Here is a 27,530-nt window from a genome sequence, read left to right as displayed (position 1 = left end):
CCTGCCAGCTCAGGGTTCAGTTTATTAGCCCTTCTTTGTCCTGACAACGGTGAAATCCTATATGACTGAAGCTCTGTCTTTAATCCCTTGTTCCACCCATCCCTGGCAAAACGCCAGTGATCACCAAGTGGGGGCAGTGGGGGGGAGGAGACACTTTCCTTCTGCATTTCCCTCCTATAGGCCTGATCAGCCCTTTCTGATGGTGCCTATTCTGCCTCCGACTTTCTGAAAGCAGGAGTAACCATAACTGAGTAACAGACATACTCTGATGAGCAGGACCCTTATCAGCCTGGTGGATTTAGGGGAGCAGATGGCCACCTAAGGCAGTGCTGTCCCACAGAAATGCAACATATGCCATATATGTAATGAACATTTTTCTAATAGCTATATTTAAAAGATAAAAAACATAACACACACGCCAAACACAAAAATAAATCAAAAGTAAAAAAGATGAAATTAATTTTAATAATATTTGAACCCAATATATCCAAAAGATTACCATTTCAACCTGGAATCCGTATAAAAATTATCGAGATATTTGTATATACTTTTTGTGTTAAGTGTTAAATCCACTGTATTTTCACATACAGTGCTAGAGCTATATATATCTTGTGAATACAACAGGTACCCCTCACAAGGATACGTGTTCTCCAAGGGCCTTCTTTATTCATTTAGCGACTTTTTGTCTAAAACTGTCTCCTGCTCCCCCTTTCTTCCTCTACGGACAGATACCCCGATGGGGAAAAATGGCTTCTCCCCCCTCGAATCCGAACCATCCTTGATGAGTGGTTTTTGCAGGCAGCTGAGATTTCTCGTGTGGTCACAGAGGGGGTGCGCCTATCTGCACCCTTTGTACCTGTCCCCATGCCAGGTCAGGCGTCATGATGGGGGGGGCAGCTCAGGTTCCAGAAGCACCCTGACAAGTCCTTTTCAGTGTCTCGGGCCCACAGCGATGGCGTGGCCTCCACTGACCACAGCACCTCCGGAGCGGAGAGCCGCCCGATCAGCCAAGCAGACGCTTGGCAAGGCTCGGACTTCCTGGACCGGATGGCGGGCCTGAGCCCGGAGGCCGGCGAGGAGAAGGCCGGACACAGGATGCACTGCCGGGCGTGCGCATCCTGGGCACTCGCCCGCGCTCGGCCCGCGGCGCAGCTGCGGCAGATCCGCCGGGGCCGCCGCGTCCTCCGGGGCCTGGAGACAGCAGGAATCTCCCCGCCCCGGCCCCGCGTCCTCCCCCTGCAGGGGCCACGGGGCGGAGTCGCCCACCTGTCATCCGAGACGCCCCACGTGGGTCGGCCCGGCTAGGGGGGTGGGGGTTCGAAAGGGGGGGAGCCAAGGCAGAGGCGGCGAGGGAGGCCGGAGTGAGAGTGGGGCTGAATGAGGAGTGGAGGCGAGGGACCGCGGAGGGAGGGGAGCTCCTGAAAGCCGCACCGAGAAGGGGCGAAGAGCAGAAGGAAGAGTAAAGAGGACCTACGGCGTCCAGGGAGGAACAGGTAAGGGGGGCAGGTGAACGGAAGGAGGGGAGCGCCGGGCTGGAGAGAGTGGGGAAAGGATAAAAGGCGGGCGAGAAGGAAGGCCTGCAAACAAGGGACGAGGCTAGATGCAAAGAAGAGCGGCAGAGCGATTCTAGGGCGTGGAGGGGCGAGGGTCCTTCAGGGAGGGGCGGAAGGGGAACCCGGGCCGCAGTGCCTTTAAGGTTGCCAAGGCGACGGCTCTGGCCAGAGCGAGGCGCATTGACGTCAGCAGCCGAGCGCTGATTGGTTGTGGCCGGGACGTTTCCGGTGGAGCCGCCGCGGAGCCGCTATCGCGGAGTAGAGCCGGGCTGGGAGGGAAGCGCCGGGAGAGCTCAGCTAGCCGCGGCCTCGCACCCGCTGCCCCGTGTCCGCCGCCGCCCGTCCCTAGGTGAGTGGGGTCGGTGGGGAGCCCCGCCGCGCCCGGCTTCGCCGCCCCGCCGCCCGTTTGCGGGCGCTGGACCGATCCAAGATGGCGTCACGGGGAGCGACCTGCTGGGGGACGGCCGCACCCCCTGCCCCTCCCCGGCCCCGGCGGGCGCCTCCCCGCAGGCCTCACGCCCCGGGCCGCGCCCCCGGCCCAGAGTCTGCGGCTCCGAGGCCCCCAGGCCGCCGGGGCTGCTCCCGTGCCGGGCTCGCCGGCCGCCCCGGCCGTGCGCGCTCCGCGGCGCCCCGGTCCCCGGCCCTCCGCGGCCGTCGCGCCCCTGCCGCCTCCGCACCCGCGCGCCGCGGCCTTTTCGCTCGCCCTCCCCCATTTCCTGAAGGACATCAGTTCGATTTTACTGGAATCCGCCATCGTTTTCCCCAGCTTTTCTGGCTGGTTTTGAGACTCGGCAGTTGTCGTCGTTTTTCTTTCTAGTATTTCCTTGTCATCTCCAGCAGTGGCTTTCCCTCTCCTTCGTGGGATTCCACCCCCACCCCCGTGATTTTAGCCTGGCTCCTAAATTTTTTTGTCCCTTTTCACCTCCCCTTTCCCGATCCCCGCCCCCCCCTCCGTCTTTTCGCCACCATTGTGGCCTTCCGACTAGAGTAGGATGAAGGGAGGAGAGGCCTCCCTTCTTCATTTTGTGGCCATGACTGTGGCATGAGTGAAGTGAAGGGCACTCTCTTGTCCTTCTCTCGAAAATAAGTACGTGGTACCTATTAACCCCTGCAGCGCAGTGCAGGTGTGATACCAGACAACTACTTTGATTCTCAAGAGCTCGGTCTTTCTAACAGGAAAGAAAAGCGAGCACTTGCTCGGGATCACCCGAAGGAGGTGTTCCTGGCTGGTCTGAGGGGCTGCGGTCTGAATCAGCACGTTTCTCAAAAGTGTGTTAAGTATTTCCTCGCGTGTCATCCGTTTGAAATTGAATTTTTTTTTTTTTATCACAACTGAATTTACAAAAGAAAAAAAATCTGAGTGTTTCCTTATGAGTATACAATGCAGTGGAAGTTTCAAAGTAGTTAAATAATTTTTTGGGTGGGGGTAGAAGCCAAATTGTTGGGCTCTTTAGTTTTAAGAACAAGTACGGAGTTAATCTAGGTATATTCGATTAAAAATACTAAGACACCATGTTAAGTTCGGATTAAGGGGTTCTCATGATGACCGCGTTAATCTTGGGGCATTTTTGTTAATGTGCTGCCTTAAAAACACCAGTGTGTTCTTTTTAATGCATTATTTTGTTGGCAAACAAAGAGCCAGTTTCACTTCTTAGACACAGTTCTCTCCTTTCTCCCAGCTGAAGACCTGATCTTTGAATGATTTCTCTGATCAGTTGAATACATGTACTGGTATTCCCGAAATATGTCTGAATATTTTGAAACGTAAAAGATCTGATTTATCGTTGTTCTTGGTGGCCTTTGGTATTTTTTGAAATGCAGAAAATTATACTGAAGTGGATTATCAGTTCATATGATTGTCTGACCTGGAAAAGTGGCTGTTACAAATCCAAAGTAAATGAACTTTTTTTTTTTTTTTTTGGGTTGTATATTTCTGAAGTAGCATGATTCTTTTTCTGTGGCTTTTAATTTATGTGCTTGTCAGGGAGCTACAAACTTTCTCATGGTCTGTTAGTCTGTTATTGACCTTTATCATGGAAGTTGTCAAAACAGAATGAGTAACAGTGTAACACTTTGGCTTTTGACTCTGGTATTTCTTTTTTCTTTCAAATTTACAATTCCATCTCTGATTTTGAGTGCATTATCTTTGGAAAAGATTGATTTGTATTGAATTCAGTTGGGGAGGGGAGAGGACCTCACTTTTATTTTCTAATCTTAATTGCTTTTAATAATTAGAAGTTGGAAGGAAAATAATTTATGACTTGTTAAATTATTAAGCCTTTAATTCCGAGGTAAAGTCAGCTGCTCACTATTATATTTCTACTTATTTTACATCAAGGTAGTTTGAATCCTCTAAAATTGATTAAATGCAATTTATCTATTGAATCTTCATGTAAGTTTAAAATTTAACCTGTTTTAGCATTTTTCTATCCAGCTGAAGAAATGTTTTGACATTTACCTGTCCAAATCTTTTATGATTTACTTGGTAAGGTTTTTTTGTTTGTTTTGTTTTCATTTATTTATTTTTTTCTGTTAAGGATTTTTTTCTCTTACCAGTGTGTTGGTGTGCTGTTACTTAGGGCTGGAATTTTATAGAAGAGTCTGGAACAAAAGGCTGCTTTTAAAAGTCATTTGGGGTTCCTTTCGTGTTTTTAAATTTTTTGATTACGCTAGTAGTTGGCTGATCAGATCCTTTGCTCCAGTGGTTTGCTGGGTGACAGTAGGTCACTCCCCCAGGATAGGAGTTACGTATAGGGAATGTCAGATGTTCTTCATTGTGCTTACTTGCTTTCACTTAGAGCCAGCTTGTGTGCCCTTGTAATTCTCGGTCCTGTTTACCATTTACACACTTCCCACGTCATCATGATTTATTTTGCAGGGGGAGAACTGAATGAAATTCCCTTAAGGGCCTGACTCCTCAGCATTTCGCCTCTGCAGGGGATAGTGGCTCATACTTCCTCCCAGGAGGTCAGGTTCTTGCCTTTTACTGTTGCTGTGTGCAGAACCTAAATGAAACACTTCTTTGGGAGAATGCTATTTTCCTACATATTTTATTTCTGAGCCCCCACTTCCCTGTCTGAAAAAAAAAATCTGCCTAGGGAAAAAAACCCCTTGTGAATCAGTTGCCTGATGAATTTATTAAGTGAAAGGCCAAATTGGCATTTGCTCTTTATAGTTTCCAGAAGCATACGTGTGGTTTCTTCCTCGTAGACAACCATGGCGTCTGGCAGCACTGCCACCAGTGAGGAGGAGCGCAGCCTCCGGGAATGCGAGCTCTATGTCCAGAAGCACAACATTCAGGCGCTGCTCAAGGATTCTATTGTGCAGTTGTGCACCGCTCGACCCGAGAGACCCATGGCATTCCTCAGGGAATACTTCGAGAGGCTGGAGAAGGTAAAGATAAATGTGGGGAGGAGATGACCCTGACCGTTGTTAAGTGTAATGCTGTCGAATGTCGCTAATTTGTACCATTTGGAAGAAAGGGAATTCTGACCGAATAGGAGATCTAAAACAGAATTTCAAAAAAGAAATGCAGTGAAGGCATTTATAGTAATTTTTAACTTTGTCATCAGGAGAATTTATCAGAAAACAAACTCATATGCTAAGTTTAGTTGGGTAACAGAGGGCTTCTACACATAGTTCCTTGTAACTATTTTAATCCATAAAAATGATTAACTAATTAGATATGGTTGATCAGAAGTAGCAGTTGTATGACAAGAGAAATCCTTCAGTACTTGAAAGCAGTTAATGCTTTCGTCTTCCTCAGCAAAACAAGTAAACTTGATAAACCTTATCTCACCTTTTAAAACCAATGTAGTAAAGCATTTGAGTCTAGCTTCTGAGTGATCTATCAGAAGTTCTGAATTAGAGATGTCCATATTAGTACAGATACTAATATATCTCAGATGAGTCCACTATAAAGCGGAGATACTAACTCAGGTTGGTGGTTGTCAGAATTTTACTTTATTTACAGTTTCAGTCAGGACGTGTTTCCTCTTGAAAAAAAAATTAATTCATTAGGTTTTTATTCTTTGTTCATCCTCATTGTGTGTATGTTACTGTGACCTAAGCATATGGTGTATGCTTTTCTAAGCAAAAAGATAGTCAAGGACAATGCTTCAATTCACTTCCCTTAAGAAATGATGAATGAGAAAGTCTGGAACATTAAATGTTTTGAGTACTTTGATTTGTTTTTGTAAATCAACGAGATGAATTTACAGGTTTTCTTATGTGTATTGAAGTTTGATGTGGTTCATAATGATTATGAACCAATTGGGAGGCATTTCTTGGGTATATGATCATTAATTATCTAGTTACATAATAGAAATATTTGTAATACATCCCATTTGTTTGGAAAATCTTTTAAGTAGCATACTTTATTACTAAAAGAATCTGTTTATACTAGGATTTAAAAAATGTTTGGTTAGCACAATGATCAGACATTTCCTACTGTTTTCTTGAAAAGCTGTTTGTTAAAATTGGTGTTTAGTACTATGATTAAAATAATTAAAAACAACAACAAAAAACAACTATCCAGCCCCCATGAAAGTAGCCTTGCTGTCTTAGAATTGTGGTAGAAAGTCTGGTTTTCTCCTTTTTAAGCAATTTGCAAATAGTTTGTGAAATCCTGTAGAGCCAGACTGCCGTGGGCCTTCCTTGTTTTGAAATAAAGTGCGTTCCTGGAGATCTGGTTCTGAAATGGGTCACTGTAAGGTGATCCCTCTTTGCTTCGGACATCAACAGAAACCATCAGATGAGGGAATGAAGTTGATGAGACATTAAGTGTGTGTCTCTTTATAGGGAGTGTTGAATGTGTGGTGCTGGGTTCAAAGCCTGGGCTTACTGTAGCACTGTTTAAGCACTAACCAACAGGGAAAGCAAGAAATCATTATTCACATAGTTTTTTTTGCACGTGGGATTTCTAGATTTAATGTGTTTTGTTTGGCTTCTCTACCTCTTAACAAAAGTCATAGCTTAACCTACTCTTTCCTGTAACTCAAGGGTCTTGATTCACTTGCATACATTCCTTTAGCTAGGGTTGAATATAGGTATCTGGGCTTTCAAGCAACCAAATTTTCAACTTTTCAGTGGATCATTGTTCTGTACGTTAGGTGTTAGGTTTATATGTCTGAAAAGATACAATCACGTTCTTGTCATCTCCTTTCCTGTGTTAACCATGGGTCATGTTTCGGGTACCCTCAGCTACTCAATAAGAAATGTGCCAAAAAAGTCACAGTTGGTCCATTGAAAGCGTCTGCATTTTGCTTCAGCCTGTCTCCTGGAATTTAAGTCCTCATTTCTGCATATATTTATTAGTACCTTGCCTGTCTGGTGGAGGAATTTTAATAGCTGTGTCCATTGTCTCCTGTGTGCTGGATACTGTCTGAAGCACTTTGTATACACACATACTCATTATTTCAAATGTGTGAGGTAGGTGATTATCACCGTTGTAAGAGGTAGCAGGTAAAACTAAGAAATGAAGTAATGTGGCTGTGGTCTTGCAATGTACTAGTTAGATTTTGTTGTGGCAGCATACAACCCCCCCAATTTCAGTGGCTCACTACAAAAGACCTTATTTCTCTATCATGTGCAGCTCTTCTGGGCTCCGCCCATCCTGCCTTCTTGACTCCACAGGTCTTGTTCCGGGGCTGAGTGGAAGGAGCAGTCACTATATATAAAGCACGCTGTTGTCAAGGCAGGGAAGGACCAGAAGCTTGGGGGGCAGACCAGAAGAGTGGACACAGTATGGCATGTCCGCTTACATTCCATGGCCAAGGCAAGTCCTGTGGCCAAGCCTCAAGTCCATTTGGTTGGAAGTTTATTTCACCTACAGGGACGAGTGGAATGGCAAGGGCAGGGAGGGAACAGGTGATTGTTGAGAACATGGTAAGTGATTGGCCGGGGCGGTGTGAACTTAGAATTCCAGAACGGAAGGAGTGCTGGTAGCCAGTAAGTAGACCAGGAGGGTTTGTTTGGGTTTTTTTTTTTGCTTTTGTTTTAATAAATGGGACAACTGAAGAGGGAAGAGAGTGACAGCAGAATGACAGCAAGAAAAAGGATATAAAAATGTATCATAATCTGTACTAGAATGTGATCTCTGTTAATGGCTCTGAGTGGTCAAGATTAGGTTGTATTTGATTGCTGTTTAAAGAGAATCCATGAAACTGTTAAAAATCAACATGCTTTTAGTACTTGAAAATTATCTTAAAAACTCATTTAGATGTAGTTCCAAATGGGATGTTATTTGTGTAATTTTTCATGAAATTTTTACGAAATGCCAATGACTGATTTTGGGGGTAGAATGTGTTTTACTTATGGTCTTAAACTAAATTTGGGGAGACTTGAGTTTTATAATTCTGTGTTAGTATGAAATAGGAAAACCTTACTGGTTATTGGAATTACCAGAAGGAAAATGAAGTAAGTTTTCTGAAAAATGTATTTTTAAAATATTGGTTACAGGGCGCCTGGGTGGCTCAGTTGGTTAAGCGACTGCCTTCGGCTCAGGTCATGATCCTGGAGTCCCGGGATCGAGTCCCACGTCGGGCTCCCTGCTCAGCAGGGAGTCAGCTTCTCTCTCTGACCCTCCCCCCTCTCATGCTCTCTCTCTCTATCTCATTCTCTCTCTCAAATAAATAAATGAAATCTTAAAAAAAAAAATATTGGTTACATATTTGCACATGGTTCATAATTTTACAGGTACAAAAGGGTATGACAATAAAATATAATGAAATATATGAAATATACTGCATTTCCTATGTAAATATGTGGTTAACATAGCATATAATATATAAGGCATTTTATATATGTAAAAATTATACATTATTAAGTAATAATGTATAAAATATTTTTAAAAGTCTCCCACTCCATTGTCTTCCTTGAATGCAGCCAGTTTTCCACAGATAATATAAAGGCATTTACCTACAGATTCAATTATAAAAGAGCTTCTTATTTTCCAGCAGGTGCATGGCATTCCATTGTATGGAAAGACTCTTAATTTATTTAATCACTCCACTGAGGATCATTATGTTTCCATTGTTTTACTATTATAAACAATGATACAATGAATAATTTTGTATATATCACAAAGTTTTGTATGTTAGATCCCATATATGCATATCTTGGAATAAATTTCCAGAAGTAGAATTACTGGATTATTTGATCAAGAAGTAAATGCAGGGGTTCCTGGTGCCTGGGTGGCTCAGTTGGTTAAGTGCCTTCGGCTCAGGTCATGATCCCAGGGTCCTGGGATCGAGTCCTGCATTGGGCTTCCTCATCAGTGGAGAGCCTGCTTCTCCCTCTCCCTCTGCCTGCCCCCCTCTTTTGGGCACACCATCTCTATCAAATAAATAAATAAAATATCTTTTTTAAAAAAGTAAATGCATTTGTAATTAAGTAGACAAATTATATTAGAATTGTTTTTATTATATTTTTTTGTTGTGGTTTCTTTTTCTTAATTTGTAAATTAGAAAATCCAGAGAAATGAGAAAAATAAATCCAAACCTTCCCTCCAGAAAAGAAAAAAAATCAGGCATGATTCTACTAATAGAAATTAACATCGTTAATACCTTAATGGTTATCCTCCTAGACTTTGTTGCTGCATTTATAAGTTCTTTTATTTGTCTTAATGCCAAAAGCAGGGCTAAGTACCATGCAGGAGAAAAAGTAGGCATCTCTTTAATTTCTTTTTTTATTAAGTTTTTTTTTAAAGACTATTAGAGAGAGAGAGAGCGCGCAAACCAGGGGAGGGGTAGAGGGAACCAAACTTGTGGCTGAGCAGGGAGCCCACATGAGGGGCTCGACCTCACAACCTGGAGATCATGACCAGAGCCAATACCAAGAGTCTGACGCTTAACCTGACTGAGCACCCAGGCACCCCTTCTTTTAATTAGAAAGAAATTTAAAATTTCTTTTTTATCAAAAAATTTTCTGAAATTATCAGTGAATCCTAATGAGTTCATTTAGAATTTGAAAGATGGTTTAGAAAAATACTGGGGAATGAGTCAAATGAATATGAGTGTTGTAGAGAACACATTCTTATTTATATCAGGCATAATAACTCATTCTTTACTGCAGAGCTAAGAGGAATTTCTTTCTAAGCCCTGGATCTGAAAAATAAGAATGTTAAAGAGTTTATTTCAGTTTTTATATGAATTGGTTTAATGAGTTTTTACAAACAAGTAAACTTTCTTGGTTTTAATTTTGGCGTAAACCCTGATAATAAAGAAGGCTTCTAGCTCTGCTGGGAGAAGTATTTTTAGATCTGATCTTAAGATTTTATTTATTTGACAGAGAGAGACAGAGCGAGAGAGGGAACACAAGCGGGGGCAGTGGGAGAGGGAGAAGCAGGCTCCCCACGGAGCAGGGAGCCTGATGCGGGGCTCGATCCCAGGACCCTGGGATCATGACCTGAGCCGAAGGCAGACGCTTAACGACTGAGCCACCCAGGCGCCCCGTTAGATCTGATCTTATTTAAATTCTTGGTTACCATCACATCATTTTGTTATTTGTTTCTGTCTGAGACTCCAGCTAGAATATGAATTCCACAGGCTTAGGACCCTTTCCTGTTAGTTTTGACACTGTCTTTTCCTAGCACAGACTTGACATGGCAGATCTAGAGATACTTACTGAATTAATGAAATAATACGGTAACCTAGACATTTGTGTATTGCTTTGCTGTACCTGCGTGATTATTTCTAGGTAACATTCTTTTGATATGTGTATGTGTGTGTGTGGGGGGGGTCTTCATGCTATCTCTAGTAGCATACAAAAACCCCAGGATTTTGTTTTGCAGTTTTACTACTGTTGTGTGCATTACATAGCATTGTTGTCAATGTATTACCATAACAAGTATCGAATTTTTCATTTGTGGGTTGTGTCTGTATTAATAGCTTTTGCTCATTAATAAGTATAGTATCTGTTATTGTCTGAGGAAACATTATAGTCCTTTCAGAGTATTTCTTTTCAAACTTGACTCCTTTTTTTTGCATTTGGAATTGGCATTTCCCCCTTTCACATTGGTAATAGAGGAAGAGTTTTGAAGTGATGGAGATTGGTTTTCACTGGGATATGAGCATACCAAATTTATATCCTGAAGGATCTCATTTTATAAAATGATAATTTTTTTCAGGAGGAGGCAAAACAGATTCAGAATCTGCAGAAAGCAAGTTCCCGTGCAGATTCGAGGGAGGATGAAATCTCTCCTCCTCCCCCCAACCCAGTGGTTAAGGGCCGGAGGCGACGAGGTGCTATCAGTGCTGAAGTCTACACGGAGGAAGATGCTGCATCATATGTTAGAAAGGTAGTCTTGTCACCTACGCATTGGGGCAATGTATTCAGGACTCATGTGGTAGTCAGCCGGCCTCTGTTGATGAGTGCATGTACGATTTTGCAGAGTAAAACACTGACAGGATGGATTGTACTTCATCCTGTACGGGTCTTGGGTACTGGAGAAACAGGTTTGCTGTAATAAGATGCCATGAGAGGAAATAACTAACAGTGATTGTAAAATAGTGAATGTATTTGGAGGGGGTTTCCTTTCCATGTTGCGTCACAGTAGAAGAAGCAGACAGTACTCTTTTTTTCTTTTGAATCATGGTTGGTTTTTTGACATCCTAGAATTCATGTTGTGACTTTTAACCTTTTATCCTATAAGCTTCATCCTTTTGACTCTTCCTTAGAGTTAGCCTGCCATTTTGAGTTATGCTATTAGACCAAAGGGGGAAGAGAATTGTCCTGGCAAGAGGCTTGTGACAAAGTTAGTAGTACATAATCACAGTTTAAAAAATGACTAATTATCATAAAATGCTTAGTTTTGCCTCAGAATAATGACCTTACTTAAGGTGTTGATGGTTTGTTTCTTTAGTTGTTGACTGGAAACCAAATACCAGCCTTTAAATACAGGCTTGGTTGTAGGCAAGGGGATTAATTAGCCAGTATTTATTGAGTACTTTGTATATCAAAGATATTACAAGTGTGTTGTGTTAAATACGTAACACAAAGCAGTCTTGTTTAAATACCGTAATCTATCTAGACATTTAATTGAAATGCATGTTCAAACATGATCTGCTTTTCGTTTATGGACTTGTTATTGGACCTTCTATTCTTTTCTAGGTTATACCAAAAGATTATAAGACTATGGCTGCTTTGGCCAAAGCCATTGAAAAGAATGTGCTCTTTTCACATCTTGACGATAATGAGAGAAGGTAGGTACAGGTTCTTTGTTACACTGTTATTTCACTACAGTTGTGGCCCCAAACTAGTTTCATCATTGTTGCAAGTTTTAAGACTCTTAATAATTAATTGTTCACCTGTGGACAGTCCAGGCTGAAAATCTGGGAGCTTTAAGTCTAAAGTTAATGTTTGAAATCCACAGAAGACGCAGATGAGATGTAACTCAAGGCCTTCTGTCTCTTGCAGTGATATTTTTGATGCCATGTTTCCGGTTTCCTTTATTGCTGGAGAGACGGTTATTCAGCAAGGTAAAGGCTGCTGCCTCTGGGTCCTGTAGTACTGTGGGAATGTAGGATTTCTTTATTGAAGTTTGTTTTCCTCTTGCAGTCTACCATTTTCTTCTGTTATAATATGATTGGATTTTCCTATTTGAGTATAGTTGACAAACAATGTTATGTTAGTTTCAGGTGTGCAACTTAGTGGTTTGACAAATTTGTACATTATGCTGTGTTCACCATATTTGTAGTATCATCTGTTCCTTTATCGCTATTACAGTATTGTTGGTTGTATTCCTTATGCTGTGTCTTTTATTCCTATGATTCATTCATTCTGTAACTAGAAGCCTGTACCTCCCACTCCCCTTCACTCATTTTGCCCACCTTCCCACCTCCTTTCCCTTCTGGCAACCATCAGTTTGTTCTCTGTATTTATAGGTCTGATTCTGCTTTTCGATTGTTTATTCATTTGTGTGTGTGTGGTTTTGCTTTTCTTTTTTTTTAGATTCCACTTATGAGTGGAATCATACGATATTTGTCCTTCTCACAGTCTGACTTAGTTCACTTAGCATAATACCTTTTGGGTCCATCCATGTTGTTTCACATGGCACCATCTCGTCCTTTTTATGGCTGTGTAATATTCCATTGTGTATGTACACCAAGTTTTCCTCATCCATTCATCTGTTGATGGCCACTTTGGTTACTTCCATATCTTGGCTATTGTAAACAGTGCTACAGTAAACACAGGGGTGCATATGTCTTTTCAAATTAGTGTTTTCATTTTTTTCTGGTTAATACCCGATAGTGGACCATTGGATCATATGGTAGTTCTATTTTTAATTTTTTGAGAAACTTACATACGTTTTTCCACAGTGGCTGCGCCAGTTTACATTCCCACCAACAGTGCGATGAGGATTCCTTTCTCTCTGCATCCTTGCCAGCACTTTGTGTTTCTTGTTATTTTGATTTTAGCTATTATAACTGGTGTTAGGTGATATCTCATTGTGGTTTCGATTTGTATTTCTCTGATGATTAGTGATGATGAACATCTTTTCATGTGCCTGTTGGTCATGTATATGTCTTTGGAAAAATGTCTATTCCGATCCCCTGCCCCATTTTTTAATCAGATTATGTTTTTTTGGTGTTGAGTTGTATAAGTTCTTAATATATTTCAGATATTAACCCCTTATTGGATATATGATTTGCACATATCTTCTCCTATTCAGTAGATTGTTTTTTTGTTAATGGCTTCCTTTGCTGTGCAGAAACTTTTTATTTTGATGTAGTCCCCTGCTTTAGGAGACATATCTAGAAAAATTTTGCTGTAGCCAGTGTTAGAGAAATTACTGCCTTGTTCTTTTACAGGATTTTTATGGTTTCAGGTCTCACATTTAGGTCTTTAATCCGTTTTGTGTTTATATTTGTGTATGGTGTAAGAAAGTGGTCCAGTTTCATTCTTTTCCCTGTAGATGTCCTGTTTTCCCAGCACCATTTGTTGAAGAACCTGTCTTTTCCTCAGTATATATTCTTGCTTCTTTTGTCATAGGTTAATTGACCATATACTTGCAGGTTTTTTTCTGGGTTCTCTCTTCTGTTCCATTGATAGAACAGAAGAATCCATTTTCTGTACCGTACCGTTTGGATCACTTCAGCTTTGTAGTATATCTCAGAATCTATCTGGTATTGTGATACGTCCAGCTTTGTTATTCTTTCTCAGGATTGCTTTGGTTATTTGGGGTCTTCTGTGGTTCCATACAAATTTTAGTATTATTTGTTCTAGTTTTGTGAAAAATGCTGTTGGTATTTTGATAGGCATTGTATTGAGGCTATAGATTGCCTTGGGTAGTAGGGACAGTTTAACAACATTAACTCTTTCAGTCTGTGAACATGAAATATCTTTCCATTTGTTTTTGTCATCTTCAATTTCATTCATTAGTGTTTTATAGTTTTGGAGTACAGATCTATCACCTCTTTGATTTATTCCTTGTATTTTATTCTTTATTGGTGCAATTGTAAATAGTGTTTTTTAAATTTCTCTTCCTGCTTTGTTATTAGTGTATAGAAATGCTATTTATTTCTGGCTTTTATTTTGTATCCTGCCACTTTACTGAATTCATTTATTACTTCTAATAGTTTTTTGTTGGAATCTTTAGGATTTTCTATGTATAATATTGTGTCATCTGCAAATAGTGACAGTTTAAACTTCTTTATCAATATGGATGTCTCATTTCTTTTTGTCTGATTGCTGTGGCTAGGACTTCCGGTACTATGTTGAATAAAAGTGGTGAGAGTAGACATCCTTGTCTTGTTCCTAACCTTAGAGGGAAAGCTTTCAGTTTTTCACCATTGAATATGTTAGCTTAGCTGTGGGTTTTCGTATATGGCCTTTACTATATTGAGGTATATTCCCTGTGAAGTTCATACCTCCTCAAACTATTCCAAAAGATAGAAGAGGAAGAAAAGCTTCCAAATATATGCTATAAGGCCAGCATTATCCTGATACCAAAACCAGACAAAGACACCACAAAAAAAGAGAACTACAGGCCAGTCTCAGAACATAGATGCAGAAATCCTAAACAAAATATTAGCATTCAACAATCCATTAAAAAGATCATTCACCACAATCAGGTGGGATTTATTCTGGGGATGCAAGGATGGTTCAAAATTCACAAGTCAATCAACATCATACACCACATCAGCAAAATGGTAAAAGTTGTATGATCAACCTAAGTGATCCTGTTTCTTTCTTAAGTTAAAATCCTTTGAGCTAAAAGGTACACTTTCCCTAAAGGACTACTACTTTTCTAGTATCTGATACAGTTTTGTTTATAGTAACTCTTAAAAAATATTCTTACATTTTAATTTTGTTTGTTGTGTGGGATTTCAGAACCATATGTATTTCATATATCCCTTATATTGATTATTAAACACTAACAAAGTAAAATAAAGTAGGAAGTAGCAAAGCATTTGCATTCTTAATCATACAGCCCATCTGTTTGAAAGGTTCTGTGACTTCTCCTGATTCTTAACCTTTTTGCCCTGTATATAGACATGGATCTAACCTTATATGGGTTCCCCCCCCCCCCCGCCACCTTGTAAAATTTATTCTTGAATATTTTCATTATGGGTCTCCACAATCCATGTATTTTCCAGGTTAGTGACAGTCTGATATTTTGTTACTTACTCTTTGAGTTGTTTCTTGTTTTGTTGTTACAAATGATGTAGCAGTTAATATCTTTGTACACATATAGCCTTTTTTTTCCCCCCCAGAGATATTCTTCACTATGAGATGACTAAAAAAAGTGATCAGTTTTATGGCTTTAAAAATATATTGCTGGACTTTTTTTCCCTGAAAGGTTGTGTCAATTTATAAAAACATGTATTTTAATGTATAAATACATTTATTTACTATTTTACATTAATTTGGTAGTTCTGATATATGTTTCTTTAATTTCTGTTGTACATCTAACATTTTTACTCTCTTTTAGGTGATGAAGGGGATAACTTCTATGTGATTGATCAAGGAGAGATGGATGTAAGATTTAATGATAGCAAAAATATATTGGTAATCGTAGAAATTAATGTGTTGATATTTATTACTATTAAAGAGTTTTTGAAGGGCTTATATAACCCTTGTATGTCAGATTCCATCAACATCTTTTGCTAAATATTTTAATGACACAGAGAAACTTTAAACTACTGAAGACAATTTCTTTAGCTAGACATTAAAATTTTTTTTTTTTTTTTTTTTTGAGCGAGAGCGTGCATGCGTGCTTGAGAGTGGCAGGAGGAGGAGGGGCAGAGGGAGAGAGAGAATCTTAAGCAGACTCCATGCCCAGTGTGGAGCCTGATGCGGAGCTCTGTCTCACAACCCTGAGATCATGACCTGACCAGAAATCAAGAGTCAGATGTTTCAACTAACAGCCACCCAGGCGCCCCTTGGTTTAAATCTTGCTGGAGTCACGGTTGAGGCATGTGTGTGTGTGTGCTGTGTGTTAAGACAGATGGAAGGGAGAGGCTCAGTCCTACGTGGTCATTAGCTCTGAGACTTGGTGTAGCTTTCTTGATTCTGTGAGTCTTGTTTACAAGTGAAATGCGGATAATAACAGCATTGCTGTCCCAGGATTATTAGACAGTTCAGTGTCTTCTGCAGGGGAGATGCTTAGCATAGTACATGACACGACACTCTGTGAATGTACATGGTTGTTAATGCTGTTTACCTTTTTGCCCTGATCATCCCTATGGGAACATTTTTCTTATAATTAAATCGGGTAAATCACAGACACTGGGTTTTTTTAACTCATGTCAGACAGCAACTGTTTTGCTCTGCTTTGTAAAAACATACTCTATTTTTTGAAACAAAATTCAGGATTCTGCCCCCTTAGAAAGGTTGGTGGGTTTTTAATAGTTGTATGTTTGTGTATGTGGAAAAAACTGATTCTTTGTCATTTGTGTTTTAGGTCTACGTCAACAGTGAATGGGCAACCAGTGTTGGGGAAGGAGGGAGCTTTGGGGAACTTGCTTTGATCTATGGGACACCTAGAGCAGCCACTGTCAAGGCAAAGACGAACGTGAAATTGTGGGGTATTGACCGAGACAGCTATAGAAGAATCCTCATGGTGAGACAGCATGGCTTTTGGAGTGCAATTTAGAATTTCAGTCTGTGTAACTGATGTTTGAGTAGTATCACCAGATCTTGTAGAACAAACATCCGGCCAGAGAAAGCATGGGAGACAAATGTGGTGTGTATATAACGGTTAGCTCATGTTTGGAAGTCTGTCCACTTGCTGATCTTCACTTACTTTATCTTTACACTTGAGGTAGCTTGATAGATGCTACACGTAAGTGCACTAAGTGACTTAAAGCCATTCAGGAGTAATCCACGTCCCTAAACTGCAAGTGGGTTAAATAGTGCAAATGTCCACTTTCACTGAAGGAATAAACAAAATAATAAAACCATTGGAACGTTCTGCTGATATAGTGAGACTTTTTGAGAACTTTGTGACAGATTTATAGAGTAGCTTTAGATGTTTAAGTGCCAGCTAATGGCATTAGTCATCTTGAATGATTTCCATAAATTTGTACAGTGCCTGTCTGGCTATTTGACAATATACAGTTGGATGTACTTTGAATATTTTCTGTATTTGGGGGATGTGTATGTATAGATAAGTATATATGTGCGTGCAAGGGTATTATAGAGGACTGTGTTTCCCTCTCGCCTTCCCTCAGATATATTTAACCTTACAGATAAGACAGCTTGGTTAGGTTTGGGGCTAATGGTACTGTTTTTGGTGGGAGGTCTAGAAGTGGTAGCAGCTTTATTTCCTTCCTTCTGTGGAGAATTGGGGTTGTGGGGAAGAACCCTGGGCTGGAAGTGTATTCAGCTATAGTCACACATGTAACTTGGCTGTTTTTTTTTTTTTTTTTTTTTGAGAACTGAGTATTTATATAGCATTTCAGTAATTGGTGGTATTAGGCACCTTCTTTGCCCTATGCCTGGTGTTATACTTTGTTTTTTTTTTGAGGAGGGGTGGGAAGGGGAAGGGAGAAGCAGAGGGAGAATCCCAAGCAGGCTGCATGCCCAGCACACAGAGCCTGACCTGGGGCTCGTTCTCACAACCCCAACATCATGACCTGAACCAAAATCAGGAGTCGGACTCTTAAGTGAGACACCCAGGTCCCCCAGCTTGGTGTTACTTTTAAGAATGAGTTACACAGCTTTTTATTGAGCTGAACAGAGGGTTTACCATCGCCGACCTGAAGAAAAATGATCATGTATCAAGAAGCAACAGCAAGCGTTGACTTTTTGTTTACTTAACACTTAGTATTTTTTATTCCACAGCATTATGGGATAATTACACATTTTTGAGATGACTTTTATTTTTTTCATTTATAGGGAAGCACTCTGAGAAAGCGGAAGATGTATGAGGAGTTTCTTAGTAAAGTCTCTATTTTAGGTGAGTTTTAGAAGATTGCACAGAGAATCATTAAATTGAAGTGTTGGTGATAGTTAAGGAAAACCTGTTGCATTTCATAAAAACTGCTCTGATTATTAACTCGCTTTTTTTTTTTGCTAATAGTAATTAAAAACATGTGGGATACAAAGTTGAAGTTTGACTAAGTTAGAAGTAATTTTACAGTGTATTTAATTTGCTAGTATGTGACAGACCTCTTAACTAGAAATGGTTGACCTGAGAAAAGCTTCCTGGAACTATGTGTTCCTCATTCCTCTGGGGGAAACAGAAAGGCTGAAAGTGTCCTCCTTTGACAGTGGACATTGGTAGTCATCCCCCTGTGATGTCTGTCTCTGTTGCTCTGTTGGTGAGTTTATTGGTTCAGGACAGTGAGTGTTGCCAAGAATGCCTTTTCTCTGTAGAAAGATTAGGTGTCATTTTCTGGCTTTCTCTGAAAAAGTGCTAGAAGTTTGGTAAAGTTTAGAGTAAAGCAGAGATAGTCGTGTGTATTTTGTTTTGTGGCCTTACAATATTGTTACAACCTGTTCTTCCCTGGGAGGAAGGGTGTGGTGATTCTTAAGTAATAGTCTTCTGCCATTGTTAGAGCGAATGGACTTTTTCCCTCATTTTTCCTTTCTCTGGAAGGATTACATTTACTTAGTGACTTGGGTTTTAGTTTGGCCTTTGGGAACTAATATTATTGTCTGGTTCTCCTTGTTGGTTTTGTAAATAAATTCAACTTAGGATTTAAATAGATAAGTTATTTCTATGAACCTTTGGAATAGTACGGTTGGTAACACTATGACTTTTGGGTCTTGTAAGTTTGATTTGCATTAATGGTGTTCATTAGGAAGACTTAATGATTACATTTTTTTACTCCTTTACCATTGAGTGCAGTTGATAATTAACGTGGCCACTGGACTACTGAAGGGTTATCTGTAAATAATAGGAAGGGTTATCTGTAAATAATAGGAAGATCTTGCTGAGACTTGAGGTAATTGAAGAGAGGTGCTATGTTTAATCTGTAACACTAGAATATTGAATGGGCATGGCTATTTGATTCTCTTTATAGTTTGTTTTGACATTTTTAGCACTGATAGTTAATGTAGAGAAATTCTTTTGATTCTTGCCTTTCAGAATCTCTGGACAAGTGGGAACGTCTCACGGTAGCTGATGCATTGGAACCCGTTCAGTTTGAAGATGGGCAGAAGATTGTGGTGCAGGGAGAGCCAGGAGATGAGTTCTTCATTATTTTAGAGGTAAAGGCAACTGTGTTTGATGCTATTAAAAAAAAAATTGTATAGCATAAGAGAGAAAAAAGGGCCTAATTCTGATTCATAGTTTGATTTTTTTTAAGAATACCTGACCGTTTTATTTGAAAATTATCTTTCACTTTGAAATGGTGCCATTTGGTTTTCTGCCAGGTCACCACATTTTATTTATTTTTTAATTTTTTAAAAGATTTTATTGATTTTTTTGAGAGAGTGAGAGAGAGAATGAGCAGGGGGGAGGGGCGGAGGGAGAGGGAGAAGCAGACTCCCCGCTGAGCAGGGAGCCCGATGTGGGGCTCCATCCCAGGACCCTGGGATCATGACCCGAGCCGAAGGCAGATGCTTTATGACTGAGCCACCCAGGTGCCCAGGCCAGCACATTTTAAATGAGTTTGAGTCAGAATTCTGGAAGGGCTATTCATGAAGTAATAGCCAGATTCTGGCCTACTCAGTCCTTATGCAAGCCGAATGAAACTCAATCATTTAGCATAACTTAATGGTTCTGTACCATCCTTGTTAAAATCATATCTGGACTATTTGGCAAACAAGGATTAAAAGCAAGTACTAAATTCTAACCATTACTATGTTTCTTTGTTTTTATATTTGCCAAATTTTAGTTTCTGAAACTAAAAGTTTTCCATAATCTTTTTTTTCTTTTTTTTTTTAAACATATAATGTATTATTTGTTTCAGAGGTACAGGTCTGTGATTCAACACTCTTACGCAATTCACAGTGCTCACCATAGCACATACCCTCCCCAATGTCTATCATCCAGCCACCCCATCCCTCCCACCCCACCCCCCACTCCAGCAACCCTCAGTTTGTTTCCTGAGATTAAGAATTCTTCATATCAGTGAGGTCATATGATAGATGTCTTTCTCTGATTGACTTATTTTGCTCAGCATAACACTGTTACTATGGTTTATATCTTCACAATTCATGGAAGTGTAGAACATACTCTTGCCTGCCAAGCAGAGCCAAAGAGCAGATTTTCTATGAAAGTGGCTCAGTAGATGCTAATTGGATAGTTCAGGAGTCGAGGGACTCTTTCTCTGAAGGGCCAGTTGGTAAGTCATCGAGGCTTTTGTGAACCATAGGGTTCCTGTTGCAAAGACTCAGCTCTTGCCATAGTGCAAAAGCGACATAGTGTATAAGTGAATGGGTGTGTTGTTCCTGTAACGTTCTATTTATAAAAACCGCCAGTGAGCTTGGGTCTGGCCCTCTGGCTGCAGTTTGCTCACCTGAGTATGAGCCCTCTAGGTTCCTCGGTGCGATGAGGAGACCCTCCCAGCGGGGGCTGCTGGGTAGATGGGGCTTGATGCTCATGCTGTGACTCTTCTCAGTCATCTTTTATATGGACGGGAGGATTGAAATCACTGCTAAATCCTTTTTTTTTTTTTTTTTAACAAAGTAGTCCAAATTGTGTTGGATGTTTAAAATGTCACCTGGATTTGAAAGTATTTGTTTTGCCGTTTGGTGATTCTGTTACAGGGTTCAGCTGCTGTGCTACAGCGTCGGTCAGAAAATGAAGAGTTTGTTGAAGTGGGAAGACTGGGGCCTTCTGATTATTTTGGTATGTGGATTTCCTTGAAATAAATACGTAGCTTAAGTCGCCTTTCAGTGAGATAGCATAGTTGTTCTTAATTTTTGTCTTTCTCCCGAAGTTTATTTTTTAATTGTAGTCTTTTTGGCTCTCAGAGAGTGAGATTTTGGAGTGCCTGCCTTTACCCTGTTAATAATCAAGTTACTGGTTGTCTTCTGTCAGTTGTTTTTTTTTTTTTTAATGCACATGTGTGGCCTGTCCTAAGTTACTGAGTTATTAAGACAAATAAGTCTTGTTTTCTCGTTGCTGTCAGAAGTGCGCCCCCGTGCGTGCGTTTCCCATCGATGCTCACCCCGCCTCGTGTGTCCTCCCCTCCCTAGGTGAAATCGCACTCCTGATGAACCGCCCTCGCGCCGCCACGGTGGTGGCTCGTGGCCCTCTGAAGTGCGTGAAGCTGGACCGGCCCAGATTCGAACGCGTTCTCGGCCCGTGCTCAGATATCCTCAAACGGAACATCCAGCAGTACAACAGTTTTGTGTCGCTGTCCGTCTGAGATCTGCCTCCTGTGCCTCCCTTTTCTCCTCCCCCCCGTCCGGGCTTCCCCCCTGCAGACTGCTTTCTCTTCCTGTTCGCAGCGCCACGTGGCCGCTGGTACCGCAGCTTCTCGTCTGTTTATATTAAAAGTTGCTTTCATTGCACCGTTTTTAATTTGGAGCATTGACCGAATGCTCATACACAGTTAAATAAATAGAAAGAGTTCTGTGGAGACTTTGCTGTTACTGCTTCTCTGTGTGCAGTGTTAGTGTTCAACCTAGGCAGTGCGTGCCCTGCTTCCTGGTGAGGGCGCAGCCCTGCGCCACGTGAATTTCCGTAGAGCAACGGTGTAACAGTGCAAGATTTGTTTTTCTAAGTGACATAATTTTCCAGTTACCATAAGCATATTTTAGACTGTGGCCGTATATGCTGTGTTTCTTTATAGAATAAATGATTTCTCATTAAGCTCTGAGGATTAGGAAAAACAGATCTAGAAAAATCTTAGTATAGTAGAAAGACATCTGCCTGTGTTTAAACTAGTTTAAGGGTGGAAAAATGCCCATTTTTGCTAGTTCTTGGATGGATAATGATCTGTTGAGTTGTTTTTTTTTTTTTTCTTCCCTCTTAACCAGAATTTTTGTCAAGCTCATCCGCCTGGTTTTGTTTGTATCTTGTTTAGTAGTGTTTCCTCCAATTCTGAAACGTGTGGGTGTGGCTACCTGTACCCACCTTTGGAGTTTGAAACCAAATCATAGACTGCGAATACTGAGTTATGATTTAACTACATCTGCCTCAGCTCAGAAGTTCTGATTAGACCTTTATTTATCCAGCTAGTGCCAAATATTGATCACCAGATGCTGAATTGGGAATTAGAATTTGAGGTCTACACTCTTGGTAGTTCACTTAGAGCTTTTGGCTAAATGTACGACGTCCTTCACTTGGCTCCAGGATTCTCTCCTGTGCTGCAACGCTGCCTGCAGGAGGTTGGGTTTGCTGGGAGTAGACAGGATAGATGGAACAGACGTCCCCAGTAGAAGAGTGGAGGCGATGTTGGTGAAGGAGAGATACCAGGGGGACAAAGCTCAGTGTTGGGGACTCTGTCCCACTGACTTCCTTGGGACATGAGATTTGGGAAGAAGTGTTTACTTTGGTTTCACCTTTTTCCCTTCTTTTTACGTCAGCTAGAATTGGGGGTGGGGTGGGGGCGGGGTCGGGCTTGTCTGTGCTGTTTCAGTGGCCTAAAAGGCTGTCCTGCTGAAAAGGTCTGCTTTTCTGTTGAGCATTTATTTTCTCTGGCAAACTTTTTTGTTTTTTTTTAAAGTAAACTTGTGTTTTGAGTCTTAATTGTTTTTCAGTATTTTCCAGCCTTATCCTTCTATGTTACATTATTCCATGTGCACCAATGATACCCAACAGTTTATTTGTATTATGGTTGATTTTTTTTTTTTTTAAACGAAATTTCACAGTTCTGTAACGTTAGGCACTTTTATTTTCATTGTGATTTATATATAATGTAGGGTTCTATTTGGGAGTGACTGCAAGCATTTTTCCATCTGTGTGCAACTGGCTCTGATTATTAATCCCCTCTCCTACCCTTTCCCAGGTAATTTAAATTGGTCACGGTAGATTTGTTAGATTTGTGTCATAGATTTGAACAGTTTTTAGGTTGTTACTAAGTTTGGAGTTTAGATCTGGGAAAGAGGTTTTATTTACATTTTAGTGTGAGATAGCCACCTTATTACAAATTTTTTTTTATTTTTCAAAATAATCTATATTAAATGAGGGTTTTCTGATCTGTATTTTGTGTTTAGCTACCTTTTTCTATTTAAAAAATTAAAAATAAAAGTTATGTTCTTATTAGCTTAAAGCTGATTTGATCTTTGTTTAAATGCCAAAACTGTACTTAAATGAATTATTTAGAATGCCACAAATTTGCACAGTTTTCATATATGTATATAATCACGTTCATGTATATTTAGATACATATAACGCTTTCTAAATGAGTTTTGCTCTTAAGTCATTTGGCTTGCTGTTTACTCCCTTTTGTAGTTTTTAATCTAAGGAATTTTAAGTCTCAATTTAAAAATTATCACATTTAAAGCTTTTTCTTTGTGCAATCTGAGTATATGTGAGAAATCATAATTGGCATAATTTGTCTTAGTTGATATTCAGGGCTTTGGAAGTCATTATTTCTGGGCGTGGTAAGTGAATTTAAGAGATCTACTGCTCTAGAAAGTATAGATGGCCAAAGGACCATTTTGTATCGTTTCCTGGTTACTAGTCTAATTATACTGTGTGTGCTAATATACTCTATTCTTTTTGTTATAGATTGTCTTAACAGTAGGTCAAGTAATAAAAAAAAGATTAAATAATTTAAATCCTTAAATGAATCAGTTTTTCTTCCCCTTCTCCTTTCCTTGTCTTCTTCCCCCTCTCCCCCAGAAGCTTTTAATCTGGTGGGCAAGAATGAAAATCGAGAGTGAATTATGGGATTAGTGTTTTGAAAGAATAATGTTTGTTTTCAGTGTTTTCCAATCCATTCCAAAGAATGAATCTCAAATCCTTACTTGAAGCATGATTGAGTTGAAGCAGATCTGTTTACTGAGTAGTGGAAGGAAAAGATTCAATCAAAAGCCAAAAGAGTTCCTTTTTATTCAAGACGGACTGGATCTCTGGTCTTAGAACTTTCCCAGACTTCATGGGAAATGTCATTTCTGGATCAGCATACTCTGGTTTAAATTTAATACATGCCTTTGGGTATTTAGGTGTGCTTACTTCTGTGTATTTTACATTCATAAAGTCTTATTTCTGATATTCCTCAGATTTCGGAGATGATTAAGTTGTACTCATTAGTTTATTGGTATTAATTCCTTCATATCCAGTGAAGTTGGAGATGTGTTGTATTCTGGAACATTCTTTAATTTGTGCTGCTTTGTAACCGATGCACTTTGTCCGGATTCAGTAGCCCCTTCCCTCAGCCCGCTGAAGGGGAACGTTCAGAGTCACCACAGAATGTAACATAGGAGAACTTCCTTGGACTGACTGTACTGGTTCTAGTTTCGTTCTCCTTCTAGAACTCCGGCTCATGTGGAATTGTCTTTTGTTTTTTAATGACTTAAATATTGACATTTTATTATTTATTTATTTTTAAATATTGACATTTTAAAATTGAAGTAGCATGATGTTCATTTTCTTAATACTGCTTTATCTGCACAATCACAAATTAATAACTGAACCTTTTTGTATTTTTGTTCGGCCCCGGCAGCGTGTTTCTAGATGGGCTAGAACAACATCGAGAGGCAGTGGCCAGATCACCAGTTAATGTGTCCCCCAAAGTAGCCATCATACTGCTGTCAGGAAAGGCTGCAGATAGGAGATTCTAAAAGGGCGAGTCTTAAACCTCTCCCTTTAGCCCTGTGGCGCTTTCACTTAGAAATCAGTATTGTTGTATACATTTAATGTTAAAATTTGTTAACATTAACTTCAGAGCTGTGACTTCATCCTGAGTCGACCTAGAACTCAAACCAATGAGCCGTAATTTTTTCGTTGTGTGCAAAGTTCTGCCAATTTAACTTAAGTAGCTTTGTGATTCTCAAAGTCACCACTAGATGGAGAGCTTTTGTTTTATCATCTTGGTGAATGTCCAAGGCGTTAACAGTCGGTCCTCGTTATTCGTGGTGTTGTATTTGCGAATTTTGTGAATTTGCCTACCTGCTAAAATTTATGAGTAACCCCCAAGTCAGTACTCGGAGCACTTTCCCTGTCCTTCCCGGACGTGAGCAGAGTGGCAAAGGCTTCGATTGTCCCGACGTGCGCGTGCCCCGCGGGGCTTGAACGAAGCGCCGCTCTGCCTTGTGGTCCCGGCTGTCCGGCTGCCCTCCCGTGTCCGTGTCCGCCTCGCGGTCTCTCCGGTGCTGCTCCGGCATTTTTGTGCTTTCTCTGGGTGATTTCAGTACTTAAAATGGCCCCCAAGTGTAGTGCTAAAGTGCTGGTGAGTGTTCCTAAGGTCGGGGAGGCTGTGATGTGTGTCTTGTAGAGAAAATAAGTGTATTAAGTAGCTTCTTTAAGGCGCATGAGTTATGTTGGCCACATGAGTTCAGTGTTCTTAACAGTGCCTACTCTGGTGTCTACACCATAACACGTAAGACAAGATTACGTATTGATTTATTTACAAAAATGTTGCAACTAGAGGCTCCCGGGAACCTCAACCCTGTATTTCCTCCGGGCGCAAATGGTTCCGTCTCCACTGATTTGGTGTCCGTGGTGACTTTATAAAACTACCACGAGTGAGAGAGAGAACCAGCTGCACCTTTTACAGTCTTCAGACTCAGATTGTCCTCCTGGCTTTTGGGCAGGCAAAACCGAATTCTTCAAACCCCTTTCCCTACCAGTTTTTGTACTGACAGTTCCCTTTCCTTTTTTTCATTTTTCATTCCATTGTCAGTAGTAACGTGAAACATTTTTATAAAGAGAATTTTTATGTGATGGGAAGATGAACGGTGGTCCAAAATGGACATGTTGGAAGAACCTGACGGTTAAAGGAGTCTTTTGTTCTCTGGTATTTTTGACAAATGATAGAGTTTTAGTCTTTGCATTAGTGAAAAAATAATGGGGTGTTTTAAGTAAAAAATTAGGTAACTTGGTACTTTACGTATTGTGGTCAGACTCCGTTCTATTACTCTTGGTAAAATACACCACAGCGTTTAGTCCATTTGAAAACCAGCGCATTGTCCTAGAAGTGGCCGGTTTGAGACGGAGCTGTGGCTTACCTTCCTCAGGCTCAGGGCTTTGACACCCAGACCATTCTGTGCTGTTCCTTGAACATCTTTGCCTGAGTATTTTTCTGCCACTCTTCTGTGTGCAATTACCAAAGACAGTAGTGTCTCGAAGTAGGAGACTGTTCATGAGGTGGGAAGCCCTGAGCAGCGGTAGAGCCTGCGGGTGATGAAGTCTCTGGGGGAATTCGGTTCTACTAAAGGGTCGAGTTTTTCTAAACCAACTTAACTTCACAGACTGATTGAAGTACTGTTGGGTTTTTGTATGACAGTGGAGAGAACACTTGGGAGTAGGTTTAAATCATTAAGTTGTGTGATTTTGTGAGACCATTTTTTTCTGTGTACCTTGGAGGTTAGGGATTCTCTGTGTGTGTTTGGGAGGCTGAGAAACCTGTCTGCTGACTGTCACCTGGGAAGAGCTTTGTGAGTGGCCCTGATGTTATTGTCCCGGAGACTGAGGCTAAGGGGTACGTAATGCGCCAGGGATGTGGGGTACCAGGTGGGTCAGAAAGACCTGTGTCACTTGTCAGGGCTTGGACGACCTCTCTGCTGTCTGACCTGGCAGCCGACAACTTCTTTCGAACCCCCCCTCCCACTTCTAGAATGTGAGCCTCTGGCCCCTATCGGGGAAGTGGATGTGCTGAGATCGGTCATTTGTACTTGTTGACTGGCTCATCACTCCATAGTATGAATACATTCCTATGATTTGTGTTTTCAGACACGAATTACAGAATAAGAAACAAAGCCTCCCATGAAAGGTGTCTCTGATGTTGGCAGTCAGTAGAGAGAAGGCTGAGGGGATGGGATCCCTGATGCATCCATTTTTAAGGGAGGCTTCATCAACTTGAGGGGACCCCTGGGTGGCTCAGTGGGTTAAGCGGCTGCCTTCGGCTCAGGTCGTGACCCCAGGGTCCTGGGATGGAGCCCCACATCTGGCTCCCTGCTCAGCGGGGAGCCTGCTTCTCTCTTTCCCTCTGCCCCTCCCCGCCCCTGCTCGTGTGCTCTCTCTCTCTCTCGCTCTCAAATAAATCTTAAAAGTCAACTTGATTTAAGTCCTTTTTTGATAAAGCAGTAAGGGGAGGGGCATCTAGAGTGTCAGGCCTCTTCAGAGAGCCTCCTGCTTTTGGGGGCGGGTGGGCGACAGTCCTGGGCCCTTATGGGAAAGAGGATTGTGGTGGATGGGCAGTGGGAGGCCCTGGCTTTTCTCCTGCCCAAGTCCAGGTTCACGCACCTGCTAGGCCCATTCCCCTGCTGTTCCACCTTCAAGACTACACTGGTTTTCCCTGCAGTACAATTCCTTCTCTTGTTGCTGGGGGCTAAATCTGACATACTTGATGTTATTTTGGTCGGTATTTAAATACTCTTCAGATTGAAAACATCCCTTTTCAGATATTTTGAGCAAATTCCTCTGTTATTTTTACCCTTTGTCATAACGTTTCCAAGAAATTACTTTTG

The 27,530-nt window shown here is 41.0% G+C and overlaps 1 protein-coding gene across 4 annotated transcripts; it reads left to right on the top strand.

Moving 5' to 3' along the window:
- Positions 1–1,299: 1,299 nt before the first annotated feature.
- Positions 1,300–23,686, top strand: PRKAR1A (protein kinase cAMP-dependent type I regulatory subunit alpha). 4 transcript variants are annotated; one of them, XM_035026181.1, is made up of 11 exons: positions 1,300–1,493; positions 4,764–4,946; positions 10,681–10,851; positions 11,664–11,755; positions 11,970–12,031; positions 15,487–15,533; positions 16,459–16,617; positions 17,895–17,955; positions 19,090–19,211; positions 20,715–20,796; positions 21,147–23,686. In XM_035026181.1, exons 2-11 carry the CDS (start codon positions 4,770–4,772, stop codon positions 21,317–21,319), a joined length of 1,146 nt encoding a protein of 381 aa, XP_034882072.1. In that variant the 5' UTR covers positions 1,300–1,493; positions 4,764–4,769; the 3' UTR covers positions 21,320–23,686. The 4 variants fall into 4 exon arrangements, with proteins under 4 accessions (XP_034882072.1, XP_034882070.1, XP_034882069.1 ...); XM_035026179.1 differs by lacking the exon at positions 1,300–1,493 and adding an exon at positions 1,742–1,902; XM_035026178.1 differs by lacking the exon at positions 1,300–1,493 and adding an exon at positions 2,246–3,446.
- Positions 23,687–27,530: the final 3,844 nt, after the last annotated feature.

Source organism: Mirounga leonina, unplaced genomic scaffold (assembly GCF_011800145.1).
Source record: "Mirounga leonina isolate KUSES-001 unplaced genomic scaffold, KU_Mleo_1.0 Mir_197, whole genome shotgun sequence".
Classification (NCBI taxonomy): Eukaryota; Metazoa; Chordata; class Mammalia; order Carnivora; family Phocidae; genus Mirounga; species Mirounga leonina.
Note: the sequence above shows the minus strand (reverse complement) of the source record. Positions and strands in the feature narration are given on the sequence as shown.